The sequence below is a fragment of the Pimephales promelas genome, chromosome 10 (genome assembly GCF_988280905.1).
Source record: "Pimephales promelas chromosome 10, fPimPro1.hap1.1, whole genome shotgun sequence".
NCBI classification, from domain to species: domain Eukaryota; kingdom Metazoa; phylum Chordata; class Actinopteri; order Cypriniformes; family Leuciscidae; genus Pimephales; species Pimephales promelas.
The window spans coordinates 25,026,526-25,049,219 of NC_142778.1; the positions used below are offsets into that span (position 1 = coordinate 25,026,526).

General features: G+C 36.7%; 1 protein-coding gene across 6 annotated transcripts in view; it reads left to right on the top strand.

Moving 5' to 3' along the window:
- Positions 1-22,694, top strand: part of fgd4a (FYVE, RhoGEF and PH domain containing 4a) — a 54,132-nt gene that overhangs the window by 21,566 nt on the left and 9,872 nt on the right. For 5 of the 6 annotated variants that reach the window (XM_039650395.2, XM_039650396.2, XM_039650398.2 and 2 more), the window contains exons 2-8: positions 2,771-2,857; positions 10,547-10,687; positions 13,681-13,843; positions 19,374-19,773; positions 21,957-22,046; positions 22,223-22,368; positions 22,452-22,608. In XM_039650395.2, the coding sequence (XP_039506329.2) occupies positions 2,771-2,857; positions 10,547-10,687; positions 13,681-13,843; positions 19,374-19,773; positions 21,957-22,046; positions 22,223-22,368; positions 22,452-22,608 (1,184 nt within the window). Of the gene's footprint in view, positions 1-2,770; positions 2,858-5,919; positions 6,075-10,546; positions 10,688-13,680; positions 13,844-19,373; positions 19,774-21,956; positions 22,047-22,222; positions 22,369-22,451; positions 22,609-22,694 lie in introns of those variants that run through there. The other variant, XM_039650400.2, reaches the window with a different exon arrangement.

The window sequence follows — 22,694 nt, forward strand, 5'->3', positions numbered from 1 at the left end:
TAATACAGTTATCAAACTATATTGAGAACAATGATAAAAGTAACATTTCTTTTTTTTTTTCTTCCCCAAAACATAATTTGGTTATTTTTGAGTGAAATGTGACCTGCACAAGTAAGGATGGTGGTGGTCAGTTATTACTCTCTTCGTTAATTATGATTATATTGTGATTAAAACTGTGCTAAATCGCATTATCATGAAGAAGAATCACAATTACTACAGTCGTGAATGCTCTGAAATGTTGTTGCTCTTACCCAGTTTAAATGCAATCTCTTATTAATATACTATGCTGTTACAGTACAGTAATAATGACAGTAGCTGCATACCTGTCGTATTTTGGTAGAAACTGTTACTATTTTTTTTTTTTTTGCCTGGCAATATTGAATCAGTGTTCGAAGCACAGATGATAAATGCAGGATTAATCTGATATACGTTTGTTTTCATGCATAATAGTTCAGCTCAGTGTTCTGATAGTTGGTTACAATTAGGCTACATTAAATGCATGCATTGCATACATGGAAATGGACTGAGTCTAAATTAGGGGTGCATTTATAAATACTTTGACCAAATCCATAATTCACAGCCTTCTTGAATACCACAGTGTTTACATTCATTATGGCCACTCGGCTGTGAACATGATTCATGGCAAATCTACTCTAATGCTCTAACAAGGGCTCCACATAAATGCTAAATTACATGCTACACAGTATCATAAATAACCTCATAAACATGCCATTACTATTTTTCAGTTGTATTCAAATAACAGATGACTGTATGTTGTGTTTCTAACCAAGCAAACTGATTAATTGAGGTGTCATGGAAGCAATTTGGATGGTTATCCACATCTCAGTACTCATTCAGTGCTGATTTGTGCAGTGTTTATTGGGAGAGTCTGTATTTGATCATGCATAAAGGCTCCCACAAGCCCCTTCTTTCATGTCTGTTAAAGTTTGTTTGTTGTGGTTGTGTTAGCTTACAGAATGTTTTTTTTTTTTGTTTTTTTTTTAAAAAGCTGCCATTAAAAATGACTTATGTGAACATGTGTGTACGTTTGAGTGTGCGGGGGACACCAGATCCTCCTGTCACAAGGGCTCCAGATGGTACAGGAAAAAGCCTTGCTTTAATCTCACTCCCATTATAAAATGCACGCACACACACAGTCACAGACACACACACACAATATTTTAAACTTGTTAAATGCACATTAAATTGACTGCTTTTGTTACATTCTCTTTATTAAACATTTGGTCTCTTTAATGCTTTACGTTTCAGCTGGTTAATGTACTTGAGTTCTTCATCATTCACTGCATTATTTTAGACTTTACTTTCCCTGCCTGATTAATTGTTTCTCAGTAGTGTAACAATTTTCTATTTTCAGCTGTGCGCTTTATAAACTGAGCCTCTATGTGTGCCTTCATGTGCACATGTGTGAACAATTGGAAACCACACGCCACTTGTTTACTGTTTGCCTTTCATCTTTTATGTGCATTAGAAATGGAGAGAATTAATTGCTGGTGCGTCTCTGGGGATTTACTTTTCTTTTGTTTTGCTACAAATGCTGGATTAATGTTCTCTCATGAGCTCTCTTCACACGCATGCCTTCTGCTCAGTGTTTTTATCATCCAGAATACATTTGTCTTAATAGTTCATAATATCATACATAAAACAGTTTTATGGTTTCACTTCTAAGGTAAAATGTATATTTTACATCCAGTATTTAAATTAAGTCTGTTTATTTATCAATCATTGTGGCTTTTTTGACTTTTTATAAGTCTATTTTGTTTTTATTTTGCATTATGACATTATTTTAATCTTTCAACTTCATCTAAATTGATATAATTTCTTATTTATTTTGTATTGTGAAGTTATAATAAGCTTTCAGTTTGGTATAATTTGCAGAGGGTCTTTTTCTATTATATCAGGACAATTCTCTATTCCCCTAAGCAAGATTCGTATCAAAATCATTTGAGCCTTGTGTTAAAGAACTGGCCTGCACAAAAGCCAGACTTGAAATCCATTGAACACCTTTGGGATGAAATGGCATTCATATCTAAATGGGATCAAATCCTCACAACCATGTTCAATATCAACAAGTACATACAGTACGAATGTGCTGTTTCTGGTGGCCACGTGTATTGATCCAGACATGTTCTTGACCGTTTTAGTGTCATTTTAGTGTTCTTCCTGTTCTTTTATTTAGCCTACCCACAAGTTTCTCTGAATTTCTATTCTTCTTATTTTCCATCTATATCGAGATCATCGTGAAAGTACTTCAAAATTATTTTACCTTTTTAGTTACTGGAATGTAGATTCCAGTATTACGTGACATCTGCTCATGTCTCCATTTCAGAAAAAAAAAACATATTTTTCAGGCCATTTGTTGTTTTTGAATGTTTGCAGTCCATATATGCTAGTTAACAACTTATAGGTCCTCCGTGCATCGTAGGAAATATGGTTTTATAGCCTGCAGGGTTTAGAATAATGTTTTATTTTATACAAATATAGTGGACTATTTTTGTTTATGTGACAAAAGTCGTCCGTGAGGGGCTGCCGTCTTTTACTTTCGTTTTGTATTTGTTTAATTTTTGGTATTAAAGTTTGTTGAAAGTTCCCGCCGGCGCCTCCTTCTTCCCACAACACCTAACCTTGTTACAAATAAGTTTCTTGAGCACCAAATCAGCATATATATGTTTTCTGAAGGATCGTGTGGCACTTAAGACTATAGACTATGCGAGAATAGAAAGTACTAAATATTTCTTATTTTGTCTTTCAGATAAAGCTGGCAACCCCAGCTGCTTTCCCTCCAAACAATCTGATGAAGAGGAACCTTGTATTGGGGTGAAAATTGCTCAAAACAAAGGTGGGCAATATCCCCCCCTTCATTTCCTTCTTATTCTGTCTATTTCTTTCTCTGTGCATTAAGTCTTGGACCCATGTGAGTCTGCTGTTTTTGTCAGAATGAATGAATCTTTCCTAATAAACCTGCAGCTGCAAGCTGTTGTATTTATGATCTGTTGTTAGAGATAACAGATACATTTACATGTTATGTAGTAGTTTTAAGTGTTATGGAAATGAATGGGCATGACTGAACATGCAATGGGGTCAATGGGCCACCTCAGTTTTTGGTCTGTTTTGGTCTTTTGTTTAATGTATGGAGGTTAACATGTTATCATGGAGATGACTTTGGAGAATTTTGCAGTTAATTCAGTCCACATTTGATCTTGCTTTAATGTACAAATTGTGGGGCAGAATGACTGAACCAATGAGCTTTTACGGTGGGTTGCCAAGCATGTCACCATCGAAACCATGCACTTTACAAAATAATTTTTGGTTGTTGCTTCTGTGTCAAGGGCAAAAACTCAGATTGTTATGCAAGAAATAGAGTGGTACATGGATGTATTTTTGTAAACCAAGCCAAAAGATAGCATAACCCTGGTTCCCTCAATAAAAAAACGTTTTTCAAACTTGCAATAAAACTTATTCAAATTGTTAGCCAGTTGTTGATTCGAAGTGCTGGGGGTTGGTGTCTTGTACAGTAATTGGTGATGTTTTTCAGGCCTTTCCAAACTGATGCAAAGCTTGATTCTTACACGTTTTGTTTGTTGTAAAAAAAAAAAATTTTAAAGCATAAATACAATGGTCAGAATTCAAATGCAAAATGTGGAAATTCAGAAGCGGAGACCAGGAGACTTGGTTGTATCTCCTTTAAAGGGATTCTTTATTGAGAATTTGCTGTTTCGTAGCTGCAGTCATCAAGTCCCACTAAGGCAGTCATACATTGTAGATTTTAGGAGGCAGTGACAACACCTGGGCGACAACCGATATAGGAACCCACCCCAGACTCTAGAGTATCACCAGTCCTATTCCAGGCAGCATAACTATTCAAAGAATGGGACAGGATCTCCAAGGGCCATTAAAGACAATAGGTGACAGTCTCCGTAATCTGGTTTATTTGATTTACAATAAAGAGGAACTGACAGAAAACTCTTGCTGGAAACTATGCTTAACAGAATCATTCATCTGACATCATCATCTTAACCTTAAATGCAAAATAGTATGTACAATGTACTCCACCTTAGTTTAGTAGCCACTACTAAGCTTCTGACAACCCTTTCAGTCTTTGATTGAAAATTTTTCCCTGAAAGTTCGAGTAATAATAGTAAGTGCGTGATAAACAAAACAAGGTTGTGAAAGTGGACTAGAGTAGACGAGTTTGGAGTGATGTTTAATGTTACAAACTCTCTAGTCCTATTTAGCCACTTGTTAGCATCCGCCTACACCCGGATAAAAGTGCTTGATGAATACATTTACCTGTAATTTCAAATACAGGATTACATATTTAATCATATTGCATTGTGATGTGAGAGTCTCTAGCTCCATGTGTAATCAAATGCCATGTTATACCTTCACAAAGTCTGATTTCATTTGACACATGGAGAAGTTTTTGTTCTCTAGTCAATATGGGAATACAAATGAAAGTCTGTGGTGACATGGCATTACAGTAGTTGTGCTGGTCAGACTTGTTTAAGCTGAGAGACATGAACACTGAGCTTAACCAATAGTGGACTTATGATAATGTAGGAGATAGCACTGAGTTGATTACATGAGAAAAGAACAGGTGGTTAATGGTGTGGTTTTGGCCTAGTGGTTAAGTGGCTTTTCCTTGCTTATTTCCTTTTGTGTGCAGTGTTTTGAATCATCGCACACTACTATTGAAATATTTGGGGTCAATTTTAAAGAAATTATTTTTCTTCAGCAAGGATGCATTATATTGATCAAAAGTGACAAGTAAATAAATTTTTATAATATTACAAAAGATTGCTATATCAAATAAATAATTATATTGAACTTTCTATTAATAAAAGAATCCTGGAAAGAAAATGTATGAAAATTCAGGTCATTGAATTTTTATATCACATGAATAAATAACAGACTTCAAACACATTTAAAAATCCCAAACTTTTGAACAGTATAAATGCTAAACATTATGCACCTAATCACTAATTGAGTTTTCAGTTTTCTCCTGCAGTGGTTGAATTAGCAAAGCAAAAAAAAAATAAAAATAAATAAATCCTGCTTGGATTATCAACAGCTTTAGTGATTGTTGTGGATACTGTTGCAATGGCAAGTTGATGTTTAGATGTCTTATCTGCATTTCTGCAAAAACTAAACATAGCTTCATTTTGGCACCGGAGGTGTCCTAGCAGCAAAGCAGAATATGAATATTTGACTTCATTAAGTGCAACAGAAAGTCTGAGGGCACAACTTGTTCTAGACATACTTTAGTTTTGAGTTGAGTTTGGTTGAGTTGTGGCTGTCTGCGATTCATGAAGATACTCAGGACACAACTCTTCTGTCCCCACTTGATGTCAAAATGAGATTAAAGTAAATCAGATCTGTAGTGGAATCTGGTAAACAGTTTAATGAACTTGAATGGTGTGTCTGTGTGTCACCCGTCAGAGGGTTTATGTGCCACTACAAGTACACAGAGATTTGAGAGGGCTGGGAATTAAGCTTTTGAAAGGACACCATAGACTTGTTAGGGTTTTTGACAGGAATGAAGACAAAACATCCTTCCAAAAAAACTTTCAATTGGCAACTCGGTGTGTAAAATAAAATTCAGTGTGTCATCCACCCTGACTAAGGACTTTTGCATTTGTTCATCTACTATCAAATAATTTCATCACTTGTCTTGCCCTCACAGTCAAACTCCTGAGTCTCACTCCATTCAGAAATGCAACAATATTCACACTGGACTGTGCTCTGAAGGTTTTAAAGGGTTAATTCAGGAAAGATAATGAACTAACTAAATTCCACCTGTGCTTTCTTTTTTCTCCTGAACATAAAAGGAGAAATATATGACCATTGGTTATGACGGTGTTTGAAAGCAAGTGGCCTGTTAGGCTTGAGGGTACAGTGTGTGTGTGTAGAGGGAGGGACCATTTCCTCGTGTCTTTGTGGCAGAGTTTCAGTCAGTCTGTGGTTTTTAGACGACCGGAAGGCTTGAATGAAGAAAACAGCTCTTATATTTCTCTCGTTGTCCTGGGATTATTTGGACTAATTTTAACCGACAGAAGGTGAGATTATTCTAGCTTTAACACTGATCACAACCTTACCCCTGCTAGTCCTGTGTTTTCATTGGTTAACAGTATAATTCAACTTGGCAACAGTACATTAGCCGAGGACTCTTGAAAAGCTTTTGTGTGTTTTGACACACATTAGTTTTTGTTTTCTTCTTTGTGAGTGTGACATATTGTTGGATTGCATGCATTTTTCATTTTTGTAATTATTCTGTTATTTACATGAATATGTTAAATGATATGAATCTATTATATTTATTTGATCACCTGTCTGCTTTATTTCTGAATTTTGTTTTTTGTTTTTTTTTAATTAAGCACATTTTTCAGTCTTGGTTTGCATTTTTAATCTGACACCATTGCATGGTTAAGGAAATGCATTTTACATATGTGCATTTCTAACTTCCTTCAAGTAATTTTATTGCCTCTTTATGTTCCTGTATTGCAGGACAAGTTCTGAAACACTTTTGCTTGCTATTCCTGCTCCGTATGGCCAGTTCCCACTTTAGTTTGCGAACTAAATAAGCTGTTCTGTGTTTGTACTTTCCCACAAGGTTTTTATTGATAGTACAGATCCAAAGTGTAGCCATATTCAAATGTACTGAATGGTGTTTTTACCATAAGCTGCAAATTTTACTATTCAAAGTAAGGTGGATCATTATGTTGCTATTTGTAACCATAACTAGTTAAAAGTGGATCTTATGTGTCAAACTTCCATGTACAAACATGAAATGAGATTAGTGACTAAAGGTCAGACACATTAATCCTTTACTGGAACAAACTGTTGTTATTTAACTCGGACGTTGTTCTTCTGATAATGAAGCCGTTATCTTTAACTGAGCTCTCTGTATATGTCAGGTCAGACCACAGACTTTTTTTTCCTTTCTATACTTAGCTAGGAATGCCAAAATTGGCACAAATCCGTGTTTTAGACCCTGGGAATGCGGAACATTTGTACTTTTTCCCATGCTCACATTTTAGCAGCAATAATTATACATTCACTAGACCACATGTGGTGTGACATCTACCTGGCTCATTCTTCTACTCATTACAGCTGCAAAACCCATCAAGACAAGGCCAGTTATGTAGATTGTAGACTGATCCAGGCCCTGCCCAGAGGTTAGCTGCATTATTCACCTGAGGATGCTTAAGATGTTTTCTTAGGCAGGTATGCTCATATAAACAAGCTAAGGTAGTTAATTCCAGCAAAATTGCCAAGCTGCCTTTTCTGGTAAATCTACCTCATCTCCAACCACTTTTATATCCATATATCAGACATCAGCACCAAAATGCTGTTAAAACTATACTAATTGTCGGAAATGGCCTTTAAGCACCTTCAACGAAAAAGGTTAAAACCATGGTAATTTGTCTTGTGTAAAATAACGGCACACATAATTGTATAACAGATAGAGCGAGAGTTTCAGAGTTTGGTCTGATTTAATACGAAAATCTCTTCTAGGTCTAAAAATGTCTTCATCTCTGTTCAGATGAAGAGAGGCTTTTCGTCTTTGCATCTATCCAGTTTGTCTTTGACATGTCTTTCCACAGTGTCAGTAATCATTTTGAGTCCCGTGTGACAGGTTTACAAGTAAACCTTGTGAAGTGTTGTCAGCTTTTTCAGAACTTTGGCTCATACCGTTTGACAGCAGCATTCTTATTTATGTCTAAACTTGTGTTTAAACTATCAATTTTACTATGCGTTTCACATGCAGCATCAGAAGTTTTCCGGTGCTGTTGCAACTTCTTCATTTTGACAACCGGCCCTGTTAACACATGACCTTTAAATTGAAAAATTATGAGAAATGTGTTGATAAAAACAAATGTGTGAAAGCACAACAGGCACTTATTATATACTAATGATTTCTGCATGTTTCTTTAAGTGTTTTGATACTTAGGCCTAGTAGGCAAGTACTATTATTGTCTTTTCTGTAGTATTTTAATGTAATATTTAATTATTTACAAATATTAATATTTGTAATTTTTATTAGTTTTTTTTTTTATTTAATCCAAATTTTATGGAAGCATGGGTGGAGCTTGCCTATGCACAACTCACTGTCACAGTGCAAGTTTGCTAGATGTTTGCACAAGACTTTTTGTCATTAAGTACACAGACAATGAATAAATATGGACAAACTCACTGGGGGTATATATATATATATATATATATATATATATTTAGACTAATATCAAAATAAATTCTGATATAAGTTGCTGCGTTTACATGGACCCTGATAATCCATTTGTAATCAGAATATCTGACTTGTAGTAGAGTTAAAAAGAAAATGTAAAGTCACATGTAACCATGTCATTCAGTATGAAATGAATTGGTTAAAAGAACATCCGTTTTGAAGCTTGTGACATATAAACGCGCACATCAGCCCGGTCAATTATTTAGGGTTCATGTAAACACTGTGTTTGGAATTATCAATCAGAAAGATTTCATTCCGGTTGAAACAAAAAAAACATCCATGTAAAGTATACGTAGCTACTAAAATACAGGCATTTAGAGGCTTTCCCCCCAGCCTTAAAAGAAAGCTTGTTTCAATCCTAGCCACAAACTGAGCCAAAACTGAGATGAATGGACCAATCACACATGAAGCTGTTCACCCTCACAACCACCATATATTTACTGCCAGCACAACAGCATTGTTCATTGTCAGACACGGACAGTCCCATGCAGCCTATTGGCCTAAGATGTTTAGATTGGGCTAAGTGAAGAAAAGGCCCGAGAAAGCCATAGAAAGGCTCGCTTTGTGCTCAGTAATGCATTAACATCCCCATGCTTTAATTTAACAGGACATGGGCTCTTCATTTGCATGCATTGCGTGCCTTTGACAAGACGGTTTACAGTAGAAAGCAACACACTTGTCTTGGATTTCCTGTTCATTGCATCCAAATGGGGTTTTCGAAGATGTCAAAAAAGGGCTAGACTTTCAATATGACTGTTAATGTTGTGTGTGCATGTGTATTTTATGTTTATGAACTCAAAAAGACACTTTTTGCTGTCCTGACCATGAGTCAAGTAATTTAAGGAATTTTGGAGAGGTTAACCATGTGCTGCAACACTCTTTTAATCTAAAGCCACATTCACACCAAGGATGATATAGCTTTAAAAATAATAGTTTTACTATAGGAAGATATAAACTCAGAATAGTGACTTTATAACACGCAATTGCGACTTATCTCGCAATTCTGAAATATTGTCTCAGAATTGTTATAAAGTCCTATTATAGGGAATTGCGACTTTATATCACACAATTCTGACTTCATAACACACAATTGCGACTTTATATCACGCAATTCTGAGATAAAAAGTCAGAATTGCGAGATGTAAATTTGTAAATGTATCTAGTCAACGTCTACTTGCACTGGATGTGCTGGTTTTGCCCTCATCACTGGCTTCAGTTCAGTCATGTCTTCACCTGCGATTCAGCAATTACCTGCTAATGCATCACATTTGCGTGAAGTAGCCTTGTTGACAAGTATGGGTAAGGGCAAAACACATAATATATAGTACACTCAATGCCCCGTAGATCATGGCGATATCACTAAGAAAATAAACTGCTGCAGAAAAAGTTTGGTGCCATGCAAAATTTAATGACTAATTGGAACACGTTTCACAAAAGTAATTGAGTAAAGAGTGCGTACTTATTCAAAAATTGTATCAAGTAGATAGTAAAAAAAATTGCTATTATCTTTGATGCTCAGTAAAACTACAAAGTAGCCAAAAAGATACTTAAGTATGGGACCTAATTACATTTACTCAAACACTTTACGCCTGAAATATTTCACATTATGAAAGTAAAATGGGAAAGAGAAACCTGTCTGTGCTTTTTTTTTTTTTTTTTTGATTTTGTTGGAATGTTTGACAATGTGAGAACCACATGAGAAAGTTATTTTACTTTTTTTTTTTTTATTCCGTCATGGAAACAACCATCCATAGAAAAAAGATAATTTGCATGCAGTTATTTTTCCATATCCAAAACAAAACTGAATTCCTCATGTGCGACATAATGACCCATGTCATTTTTAGATCTGAGCTTTTCTAGGCCATCTGTCATTGTCTACAGATATGTGCATGCCTTTTTTTGTCAAAGCTTCAGGAAACATTTTTCAGGAAACATTTCTTGGTTGAGTTGAACAAAAAGCTTCCTCATAGGTTGAATATTGATCATCCAAACGATCTCAAACACTTTGTTTGTTCTGCAATTGACGACGAGGAACTTGTGTTTCAAGTTTGTCACTTTTAGTTTCATGGTCACTTTTATACCAGCCCTGACTGATATCAGGAATACAAAAAACATACCTCTTGCATTTCACTTCTGCCCAGAAGCCAGAAGCCTGTATTTGCAGGCTGTATTCATTACTCAATTGAAGTCCACATACAGTGTGGCTTTTACAGTATATCAAATAAACTGCTTTCGAAACGACTACCGTTCCATTTATTTCCATCCTTCTTTTGTCTCCTGCAGCTGTTGGCAGAAGCAGTCCTGATGAGCAAGGTCATCCAAATGAGAAGTTGAATCGTGGATGCAGATTCAGCAATAAGAGCCAAACTGGAGTAAATGGAAGAGTTTCAGACCTACGGCCACCACTGCATCCCAAACCACAAGGTAGAGAGTTGCGCACAAAATGCATACATGCATAAATCCTTCCTCAGTTCCACAGTGTTGATAACTACTCATGCAAAGTCGTACAAATTTACTGGAAGTGCATGCTAAACCACTACACACAAACACGTCATCCCCTTTACAACAGGCTCTAAAGACTAAATGTTACCACTAACGGAACGCAAATCAGCATGGCTACTGATTAATGCTGAAATAACACTGCTGACATGAGTAAAGCATCCTCAGAGTGTCCTTGAACCCAAGCTTGATAACTAAGCAGAGGGTGTTTGAAAAGTGTGAATGATTTCCTAGTGATATGCGTCACAGTTAAACATTTGTGAAGTTCCTATTGTTTAAAATAAAAAATCCTAGACTCTAGTAATGTATGTACACTTCATGTTTACTTAAAGGGATAGTTCACTTTGAAATTAATTTTTGATATATTTTATCTTACCTCAAGGTCATCCAATATGTGGGTGTCTTTGTTTCCCAGTATTTTCAATTTTGATATTTTTCGGTCAAACCGTTGTAGTCTATCAGCACAGAGAAGTCAAAATTAAACATGATTTAATGATTCGTAAGTACACATTGATGGCCTAAGACACAAAACGAGCAATTTGTGTTAGAAAACGAACTGTATTTATATCGTTTTTACCTCGTGAAACCACAGCCATGTCCAACTGATCTAACGGCACGGGCGCTTCGGTCTGCGCATGGGCCGGAAGTGATCGCTTGCGCGTGTACGTCACTCATTGTTTACACAGAGATTTCGGAAGATTTACCTTTCACTAAACATATTTAGATATATCGAAATCGTCTTCCATTGTGATTTCCTGTATATCTAAATGTGTTTAGATCTTCACAGTGAAAGGTAAAACTTCCGAAATCTCTGTGTAAACAATGAGTGACGTACTCACGAAAGCGATCACTTCCGGCGCATGCGCCGTCAAATCAGTTGGACATGGCTGTGATTACACGAGGTAAAAACGATATAAATACTGTTCGTTTTCTCACACAAACCGCTTCGTGTCTTAGGCCATCAATGTGTACTTACATTCACAAGTCATTAAATCATGTTTAATTTTGACTTCTCTGTGCATGCTCTCAAGAGGTGAACTGAGGTTGGACCCCCTAAACCTGCATTATATGACTGATAGACAACAACGGTTTGACCGAAAAATATCAAAATTGAAAATACTGTGGAGACAAAGACACCTACATCTTGGATGCCCTTGAGGTAAGCTAAAACATATCAAAAATTAATTCCAAAGTGAACTATCCCTTTAAAAGTGTTCAGAACATTGACTGCATATACAAGTGTTGGGTTCAATATGTTTCAAAGATCGACATTTGACTGGAACAGAATTCCCCCTTCATAGGTCAGAAATTGGATCGTTCCTCTATATTCCCATGTAAAATTAAAGGCAAAAAGTCCTCTGACACAAACCCTGAAGACCACACTCACTTAATTAGAGATGTGTGAAATGAGTGGGTACCCACTATTTATTTCTGGATGGAGCCTTGAGCTCTGCAGTATCCACCCCATAAGATTGACTGAGATTAGCTGTGATTCGATCACTGCAGGTAGGGACAGACTTCTCGGCTTCAAAATGCACTTCATCTCACCTTGCTGAGAATCCTCAGGTTCCATCGCAACACACTAAAGCTGCACTGCCACCTTGTGGTGATTACAGCTTCCAGTTTAATAACACTAAACCAAGTGCTTCCATAAACATCTTCACTGAGGTGTTCAATATGAGAAAATGTTTCATAGTATTTCCATGTGGGCAATTTGTTTTATGTTTCCTTGCAATTTTGGATGCAGTTTGAGGTGTAGTAAAAGCTCAGGGCTGGTTTGCCCTTGGGCAAGACATTTAACATCATGTGATCCTGGATGCTTATCCCTGTAAGCTCATGCTGCTTTTATGCCACTCTAGTGACATGGCATGGAGATTGTGGAAACTGATTTCAAAGCAAGTCACCTTTATTTATATAGTGCTTTATACAATATAGATTTTTTTCAAAGCAGCTTAATAGTGATAGCAAGGAAATGGTCATCAAATATTAAATTAGTTAATTTAATCTAAAGCAGGTCTGCCAAAAATGATGTCATCTTCCAGCTCAGTTCAGTTCTCATACAACAGTGTCAGTACAGTCAGATCAATATTATTGTTGACTATTAAGTGTCCCCAACTAAGCAAGCCAGAGGCAACAGTGGTAAGGAACCCAAACTCCCATCAAGTGACAGATTGGAGAAAACAAACCTTGGGAGAAACCAGGCCAGTTCTCCTCTGGCCAATGAATGAGCACCGTGTCATTATGATTCAGGCTGCAACACAAGTCAGAATTCAGATCAGGGTCTGTAGCATTCAAATATTAATTCAGTTCTTATGCTTGAACATCGATTCATCATGCCGGTATAGAGCCGAAGCTAGTCATATGGTCTATGCGGAGGACCTTTTTTGGCTCTTGTGATCTCTGCTGAGGATCTGTACCGATGGCTGTCAGGTCGACGAGGGCTTCACAGGGGATCTCTAGTTGCATTTCATTATATAGACAGACCTCATTTCATATGTAAACATGAGTTCAAGGTGGAAATTTACCTTAAACACTGTCCCAGACTTACTGGGGGTAGAAGCTGATTTGCATGGGACCATTTGCTAACATTGGGGATTTGCATTAAGCTACACTGTAAAAAATAAAACCGTAATTAAAAACGGAAGCTAATAATAATAATTCACATTTAAAGCATTTTGATTCTTGTGTGAGTTTGGGTGATCTTCCCATGTGGGATGAGGGGGAGAAATGTAGCACAAGGGGGAGTTCAAATGTTAATTTGTTTTGTTCTCTCGAACAAGGCTAGAAAGACTATTCCAGAGTTCGGGAACTAAATAGGAAAAGGATCTAATGCCTGCCACTCAATCTGTTTCCGCCTTCCACTAATGCTGTTTGCTAGCATGTGAATATAATCTGTCCTCTTTGTGATTTTTCTGCAGTGCCTCCTAAGCCAGCACACCTTCAGAGTCCGGTGACAGAAGTCTCCTTTCCTCTGGCTGCTGGAACGTTACTCATCATACCCAGCATGGAGGGGGGAGGAGTAGAAGCAGTAGGAGGGAAGGGCCGAGTGTCCAACCTCATCAGTCGCTTTGAGGTGAACAGGTAAACATGGGATCAATTTCTACTTCTCTTTTCTCTTTTCAGGTATATGTAGATAGATACTGACAAGTTCATTGATGTTTGGTTTTGCAGAAGTTTACCTTGAAAGCTTTGTAAGTCGCTTTGGATAAATACATCTGGCTGATGATCATTGTTTGACATATGTTTCTAGATTCTGTCCTTAGTTTAGTTTTGAGGTAGTATTTGAAGTCATGAGTACACTACCATTCAAAAGTTTGGGTCCGTAAGATTTATTTTTATTTTTTTCTGAAAGAACAAATGTCTCACCAACTGTCTTATTAACACACAAATCTTCTTTGACCTTACACGAGAAGATCAAAAAGCAGAAGCTAGTTGTAACTTTAACGTCCAGTGCACAATTCAGTGACATTTTCTTTTGTGTTTGATGGCTTCAACACAAGAGGTAAGATTAATTAATCAATTTATGTCTAGCCATCTTTTTTTCGGGTACAACTACATTGAAAGTGCTTAATTACGTACTTCAGTGTACAAAGATTTATGCTTTTTAATGGCTCATGTCTAACTCTAAATTATGTTTTGCTGCCAAGTGCCAATAGAGCTGTTCAGTTATTTGTAGGCCAGCCTGGAAGGCTAATTCACCATGGGCTCCCTCTGGAATCTCTAATTGGTTTTTAAGAGTTTAAGGTCTGTGGCTGAAAAGACTTCTACATGTTATTCTACAACATTAATAGTTGTGTATAGCATGTCTGTTGTTGAGGACTAGTGAATGTTTAATGAGCCCATATTTAGTAGTAAAATCCTTAAGTACCGTTAAAATCAGATACTCCCGTACACACCAGGACGAATATCAGCAATTTTCCCAAGCAATTTTCGCTGACGATGAGCCGAGTGAACATGCAAATTCATTCCCTGACATTAGATGGCCTCCTCGTCTTTCTGCATTGATTGTAGACGGTGGCGATTTCTTCGCCGTATGTGTGCTCGGCAAGACCGTTTTGTGTTTGAGCGCCCCCAAGTTATGTTTGACCAGTTTTACTGTAACTTCAGAAGTACCACACACGTGAGCAAAAGCTCCAATCTCATTGGTCGCACAGTTTTTGACGAGGCGCATCAAACCACAAAAATAAAAATAAAAACGAAACCCGAGGCTTTTTAAAAAAAAAAAAAAACAGTTATCTGAAAAATAGTCTCTACCAGTCGATCTACGAACGCCGATCCAAGTGCGCTGGTGAGATGTGAATAAGGTGATAAGGTGAGCGCGAACAGTAGTCTACATGTACATATTGAAGAGAAGAAAATGGTTCGTGTTTGTGTTTCTTCTGGAAACAAAGGACCATATGAGATTCTGCACAGTTCAGCGCACTTGGATCGGCGTTCGTAGATCGACTGGTAGAGACTATTTTTCAAAGATGGCTTCTTCCTGCATTCGCGAAGTTGACTGTGTGTATAAAATATCTTCTTATTAACTGTATGGACACTGGCAAAGTTCTCAATGCTTCGGTTTGAATGTAGGGACCCTTATTATGCTACCGTGTTACTGTGGGGCTATTTTGAGCCTTGTTAGTGGTAATAATAAGCGATTTTTTTTTTTGTCATTACTCTATGCCCTATAAACTAGCGTTATAGGCTAAACTGTTTTTATAGATAAAACTATTTACATTCGGCAATCATGAAAACAAATCTCAGATAACGGTTGACTAGGTAGACCAAAGGTTCATTTTGCACCGGAGTTCTCTTTTAAGACAGCTCTAACAAGGCTTGCGACTTTTACTTTTAATCTTATTGGAATTGGTGACTTGTTACTTGTAGTGGAATCATTTTCACTGTAAAGTATCTGTACTTCTGCTCAAATATGTTTTTTCAAGAACTCTTTACACCTCTGAAGTCTGAACAGTATTTTCACTGTTAAACCTCAAACATGAATTTTTAAATAATTGAATTATTTAAACATATGTTGAACACTAATTCAAGTCTAAACGTATAACCTCACATCCTTGAAGTAGTTATGTTGCGTCATATGTTTTAAAAGCATAACAGTTTCCAACATTAGGGACTAGGGAAAACATTAGGGACTAGGGTACATTTTCTATAGCAAAACAACTGTGAAAATCTAATTTTCAAGGACACTCGTGATCACATTGTACCAAATATATTTAGCTAGGACGTTTTTTATTATATATTTACAGACGCATTTGATTTGAATTCTGTAGTACCAAGTTGAATTTTATATTAATACCAAGTTCAAGTTGCACTGTATTCATAGAGTGATCATTGATTTGTACTTTGCATTAACAGCCTACATTTAGGCTCATTTATTTAACTGTGTTCTTGGCAGAAGAATTGTTTTTTTGTGATTTATTATTAGTACATTTAATTATTTAATAAACATTGGTGTCTTCTATCATATTGCTTTCACTGCTGTTTTAGGAAATGTACTGTATAAGCCTGCTGAAGCAGTGTATTACTGTTTTTACCATTGTTATATGGGTTTAAGCACTAATGGCCCTTAGCCATGATAAATTCAGTGTAATGCGTCTGCTTGACTGCTTTAATATTCTCTACAGTATAAGTATGTAGCTCAGCATTGGTGTCAGGTCACTGAGTTGGCTCATATGAAACCATATGGCCACCGTAACAAAATGGACTGACCATTAACCCCAGTTCCGCATAAATAATTCCCTGCAAGCCCTTTATCCTGTTTTGCCTGCCTTCCTAGTGCATTGTTTTGTGTGTGGCTCAGAATATGTGCAGGAATTCATCCTAAGCAAAGTGAGAGAGCATGGGTTGATGGAGTAAACCGGGGTCTGACATTTCTTCAGCTGTTTGGCCTGGTCCAACACATACTTATCAATGCTAAACAAAGAGCCATGACCCCAGACAACTGCAGGGAGTTGGTTTACAACCTCATGGGGAAAAAACAATGAAATCCATACTACCCTTCTTGTGATAGCAAAAATGTTGCCTAAGATGTAACTACATTTTATCATACCAGATTAATAAGGCTTAGATTTTGTTAGCTATCCACAGTTCTGAAATGTTTTGAGTGAAACACTGAATAATATGTTAGATGGCATATATTAATCAGTCTCAGCGGTCAAGAGCTCAAAGATTATTAATAGCCGTCTGTAATCTGGAGTGTTAACTGTGCCCCGTACACTCAGATCCATATCTCTGTTCTCTATCTCACAGGAAACGCTATCTGATCTAGAGAGCAGGTGGGCCATAGACAGGGAAACAGCTGGAGGTGCAGGATATCTGTGTGTGTGTGTGTGTGTACTTGTGTGTGTGCATGTACTACAAAGCCTTATGTTGTGGCTTCATTTTGTTCGGTTTATGCCTGCTTACATGAAGTTATGAATGCATCACATTTTTACGGTTTATTATGTGGAGTTTTCCGATTATTATTAGGGATGCACAATATAACAGTGACCATGTCATCCAAAATGATCACATCTTCATATCAGTATTGGTCTGATTTAGGATGTTATTAGAAGCAAATGATATCAGTTAGAGCCCAACCGATAAAGGATTTTGGAGGCCGATACCGATACAAATATTTCTTGGTTTTAAAATCCGATATTCCGATAAATCGGACGATATTTTTTTATTATTATTATTTCTGAAACGTGCAACAAAACATTAACAGATTTCCCTAACATTAGTTATTTGTAGTTATTTATGAGTTTTAACTAAAATAATATGATAATGCATTTTAAAAAGAAACTTGTTTCTTTTTTTGTCACAACAGAACAGACTGATTATAGTGGTATTAGCTAGCTTTGTGGTTAGCTAGTCTATGATGAGCCATAATTTATTGATGGATTACGTCATACTGCAAATTGTAAAACATACATTTTCAATATAACAGGCCAAGGAGAGATGATACTTCCCATTGCTATAACTGTCACGCGCTATTAAAGAAATACTTCAGTCACATTTTCAAAAGTTAAAAGGACAGTCAGTCAACTACACTATAACAACGTAACGTAACTATTACTAGCTAATTCCGCATCACTCTCAGCTTATTTAACAGCAGCAAAACTGGACATACTAGTCACAAATTTCGTCATGCTTATATGAGTTAAGAGAACTGATGGGGATGTTCTTTTAATTGTTATTCAAGCAATGTATGTCTCGTGACCAACTCAACGAGTGTTGCCAACAGGGACGGTGTAGAGTGCCCTCTGGTGGACAAACTATACAACTCCAACACTCATGACATGGTTCAAGCGTGTTTCGTCCGTTTTTATTTTATTTTTGAAATATTAATTTTTCGGCCATTATAACTGCCGATACCGATAGTTTGGAAAATGCCTAATATCGGCCGATAAATATCGGCCTGCCGATATATCGGTCTGGCTCTAATATCAGTTATTGTCCATAACAAAAATATGTACTAATATTACATAGATTGTCACAATTTCTGTATCGTGCATCCGTATTATTTATTATTCATCAGTCAAGTAAAGAATTTGTATTATGCCGCTCTCTGGAATACTTGATAATAATCGTAACTTCTATTGCTATACGTGACATGATCATTTCGAGTTGGAACTTGCAATGAGGCATTTGTGGAGATGCGATGCTTAGATGTTGTTGTTGTTTTTGAAGAAACAAAGTCTCAGCTGTCTATATGGTAATTATTTATTTACTGCTAAAAGTTGACACTTTTTAATGTGGTGTATACCAATTGTCTTGATTATAATATATTATATATTGTATAATATTGTATAATGTGTTGTATATTAAAATATTTGAATATCTCATATTTTGAAGCGTCAGTCAGTCAAAACTAAATAATTGAATGAATAGAAAGCTGAGACTTTTCCTTTTCATCAAGTGCATGAGACATTTCTCTAGTCAAAGTGACTCAATTTGATGGAGCAGATCTTCTCATGTTTCTTATCACATAGTAAAATCATTTCAGCTTGAATCAATAGTTCATGTCCATTTTATTTATTTATTTATTTATTTAGTAGCCATGTGGAATCATAGAAAGTCAGCTGGTCATTACCACAGAAAAAATCCCTTCAGGGTGATAAAAGCATGACTAGTCTCTCTGGATCCACCGTATATGATCTCTTACATATTTTATAGTTTGTTTCCACTGTTCCTGAAAGCATTTTGTTCAGTGTGTGTGTGTGTGTGTGTGTCTAGTGTGTGTGCTGCGTGCATGCGTGCGCTTGCATGTTGGCATGTATTCTGAAGTAGGGCAGCCGCGTCTCATGGGACGGTCTGCAGCCGAGTTCTATACCTCTCCTCCTCCTCCCTGTTCCTCCTCCTATCCTCTTTTCCTCCACTCCTCCCATGACCCGCACGTTCATACAACGTCCCCTGCAACACACACATGCAGACAGAGCCAGAAGTTTGTTCAACACTTAATTTAAAATCACACACGCATGCACAACACATTTTTCTCTTCTCTGCATCTTTCTATTTCTCCAACACTGTTTGTCGTAAAAGTTTGTTGTTGAGTACAGACGAGTTATCTGACTCTAAAGAAGGTGACCTTTTTTTACTCTGTCTGTCTTTCTCTCTCACACACACACAGTCAGGCAGACAGTCGGAGGGAGGGCGCTCTGAAGCAGGTCAGCAGATCTCCTAACACCAGTCCGCCTCATAAGAACTACCAGAGACCGACGGAGCAGCCCACAGACTCCGGCGCAAACAGCCCACGTCATGCTCTCAAACCCCCCAATGGGGTTCTAACACAAATGAACAGAGACCGGGACAGAGAGGGGGACATGGATGGAGTTACACACGACACAGTTCCGGTCGTGAGGATAGAAACGCAGGGACTGCTGAATGGTGATGCTGCCACTATGGATAAGAGGGCAATAATTTACGAGGACTCTGTAGATCTGCCTCATGCTCCAGACCAGGCCGAAGAGCCGGAGAGGAAAGCTCCTGAGCAGCGGGACGTGGTGATGGACAGCATCCCTGAGCAGAAGGTAAGAGATTTTTGTAATCTGGGAGGAATGGTGAAGTATACTTTGTCATAATAATGCAAAGATCATCTCAGATGTTGTCAGTGTGTGTGAGTGTGGTTATGGAGTCGGTATTGACTCTGTCACACTGTTATTTGACACCTCAGGCCCGGCTATGTGCAATGTGCTGTCATCCACTAATTTTACATGCTGACGTTTACATGAGGCTTGTTTTTTTGTTTGTTTTTTTCTTTTTGACCTTTAGTTTTACAGACCAGGCCTACATTTCCTCTAAAGAAAACATTGCAGATGGATTAATGCTTTCAGGTTTTTTTTTTCTTCGGATGTTTGCGCACAGAAAACTTCTTGAAAAAGCCGGTCCTTCCTCTAATAATATAGGGAAGAACTCTGAACACACAAGACACATTTGGATAAAATGTTTCTTATGGTCTTAAAAACGTAAAAGTTTATGCTTAAATGCTTAACTTATTGACTACTACTTCATGACTAAGTTAAATATTTGGACTGGATAGTGTGTAAAACAATTGTCCAGCATACATGTGAAACTTTGCATGCTGCGATGCTTTTTAAATGCCATTGGAACTTCATGAAGTTGGGTGAAGAGAATTTCTAGCACTTGAATCTAGATTAAGGAATAAACTCAAATATAACAAAAAATTTTAGGTCACTAAATAATTTCCTTACTTCTATTTGTGTTATTTAATTGTTTAAAATATTTTAATATTAATTATATATATTTGTTTTATTATTAATAATATTTTTGGTCACTGTAAAATTCAAATTGTAGGTTCAATTATTTTAATAGTCATTTTTAAAAAAATAATAATAATTCGAATGTTTTATTGTTTTATGCATTTTATCAATAAAATAAAATAGATTTTATAAAATGTAAAACCAGTTTTTCTGTGATTCTGAACATCTGTTAAGCTTCAAGAACACATACCTTCCATCTTCATGCCAGAACCTCTTTCATTGGGTTTACTTGTTTCCTCTTATCCATCCTTTCATTTCCTGTCCTCTGAGGTACGTTTCAACAATACACTTCTTTTGAATTGCAGTCAATTGTGGCAAAAGCTGGTTTTATTGGAAGTTAGTTGGTTTCTTTTATCGGCTAAGTGGTGCAGGGTGTCTGAAACAGTTCAAAGGTTATTTATGTGAGCTGAGGTTATAGATTCTGATAAGAAAAGATAGGCTATGTGTCTTCAGAGTGCTGACAGGCAGATACTAGAACTGTTTGTGGTCAATGTGCATCAGGAAGTTTCTTTAACAGACCTCAGTGTGCACAGTGTGTGTATGCTAGTGCATGTTCATTCGTGTATGGGTGTGATAGCGAGGAAGAGGGGAAGAAATGTTATGGTGAGGTGAGGAATGTAGGTGGAGTGGGGGTCAACTTCTGAATTGAACATAAGGGTCAAGGGCAAAGCCAGAGTTCTGTTTCCCTTCAGCCATGTGAGCTGCTGTGCTGAGCTGGGTCGTGACAAACGATTTCTGCAGTGTTAGTTCCCTCTCAGCAAAATCCTACCAAAATCTCTTGTATAATTTAAGTTAAAATGAGCTCAAAGCTCAGAACTTTAGACAATCTGAATAATTTATAGTGCTTCAAGAAGAGTTGGAAAAGTTTGAAATCAAACGTGTGTAAAATGTGACAGGAAAAAAAACTTTCGATAGTGAATAAAGGTCATGTTCCAACCCCAAATCTAAAAAAAAACAACAACAAAAAAAACATTTGTTGCTAAAAGACTAAATTTTGGTATTATTTTCATCCGTATATAAATAATATTAGTATTTGTTGTACTGCTATTATGTCAATATTTTTTTATTAAAAAAATTATATGAGTATTACAGTTATGAGAATCACCATTAATAATAAGTATAACAAACTCAAAAGTAAAGTATCTGTACACTTTACAGTAATGAGAATTGGGGAAAAACATCTTGATATTTATAATTAGATTTTATGCCCAATATAACTGCTATTTTATTTATTTATTTATTTATTTTTGGTTTGGAGGGATTTTTGACAAACATAATCAAACAAATTTGATTATGTTTGAGACATTCACATTCAAATATCTTTAACACCAACATTTGCATGCATCAAAGAAAGATATAAAGAGATTAAAACTGATTTTCATTTGCATCTGATACAATATTCAAGTTAATATATCAAAACTACTTTTGTTTAGGAAACCAATGAGCAGAAGCTCTACAAGATAGCGAATGAACTTCTGCAAACAGAGAAGGCCTATGTTACACGGCTTAACTTATTAGATAAGGTAAGTGCTTATTTAGTTTCTTTCATGAGGGCATGCAATGCATATATATTTTTTGGGTAGACTGAACTTTGTAAGTGAGAAACCGGGAGCATTGTTTTCCAAAATGGCAATCTGAACATTTTAAAGATAGTAGTAACACAGATCATACATCATCTAACTCTGGTCCTGCTGTGCAGGTGTTTTATGCCAAGCTGATAGAAGAGGCACGAAAAGACACATTCCCTGTGGATGTGGTGATGAAAATCTTTTCCAACATCTCTTCCATTAATGCCTTCCACAGCCAGTTCCTTCTGCCTGACTTGGAAAAACGCATGGGACAATGGTAAGACATTCACACTTTGTGGGCATTGGTTTTGGTTTAATTGGAAGAAATATGTTCTTAATGCTCTGAGATTTTTCTACCAGGACGTCAACACCTCGCATTGGGGACATCCTACAGAAGCTCACTCCCTTCCTGAAGATGTATGCGGAGTATGTGAGGAACTTTGATCATGCCATGGATCTGGTGAAGCAATGGACAGAGAGATCACCTCCATTTAAAGCTATCATTCTGGAGATCCAGGTGATGATCACTGATACATGTATTAAAATGTTGTTGTTTTTTTAAAAAAGAGGGGTTTTTTTTAATAACCAGAGAGCTGGATGACT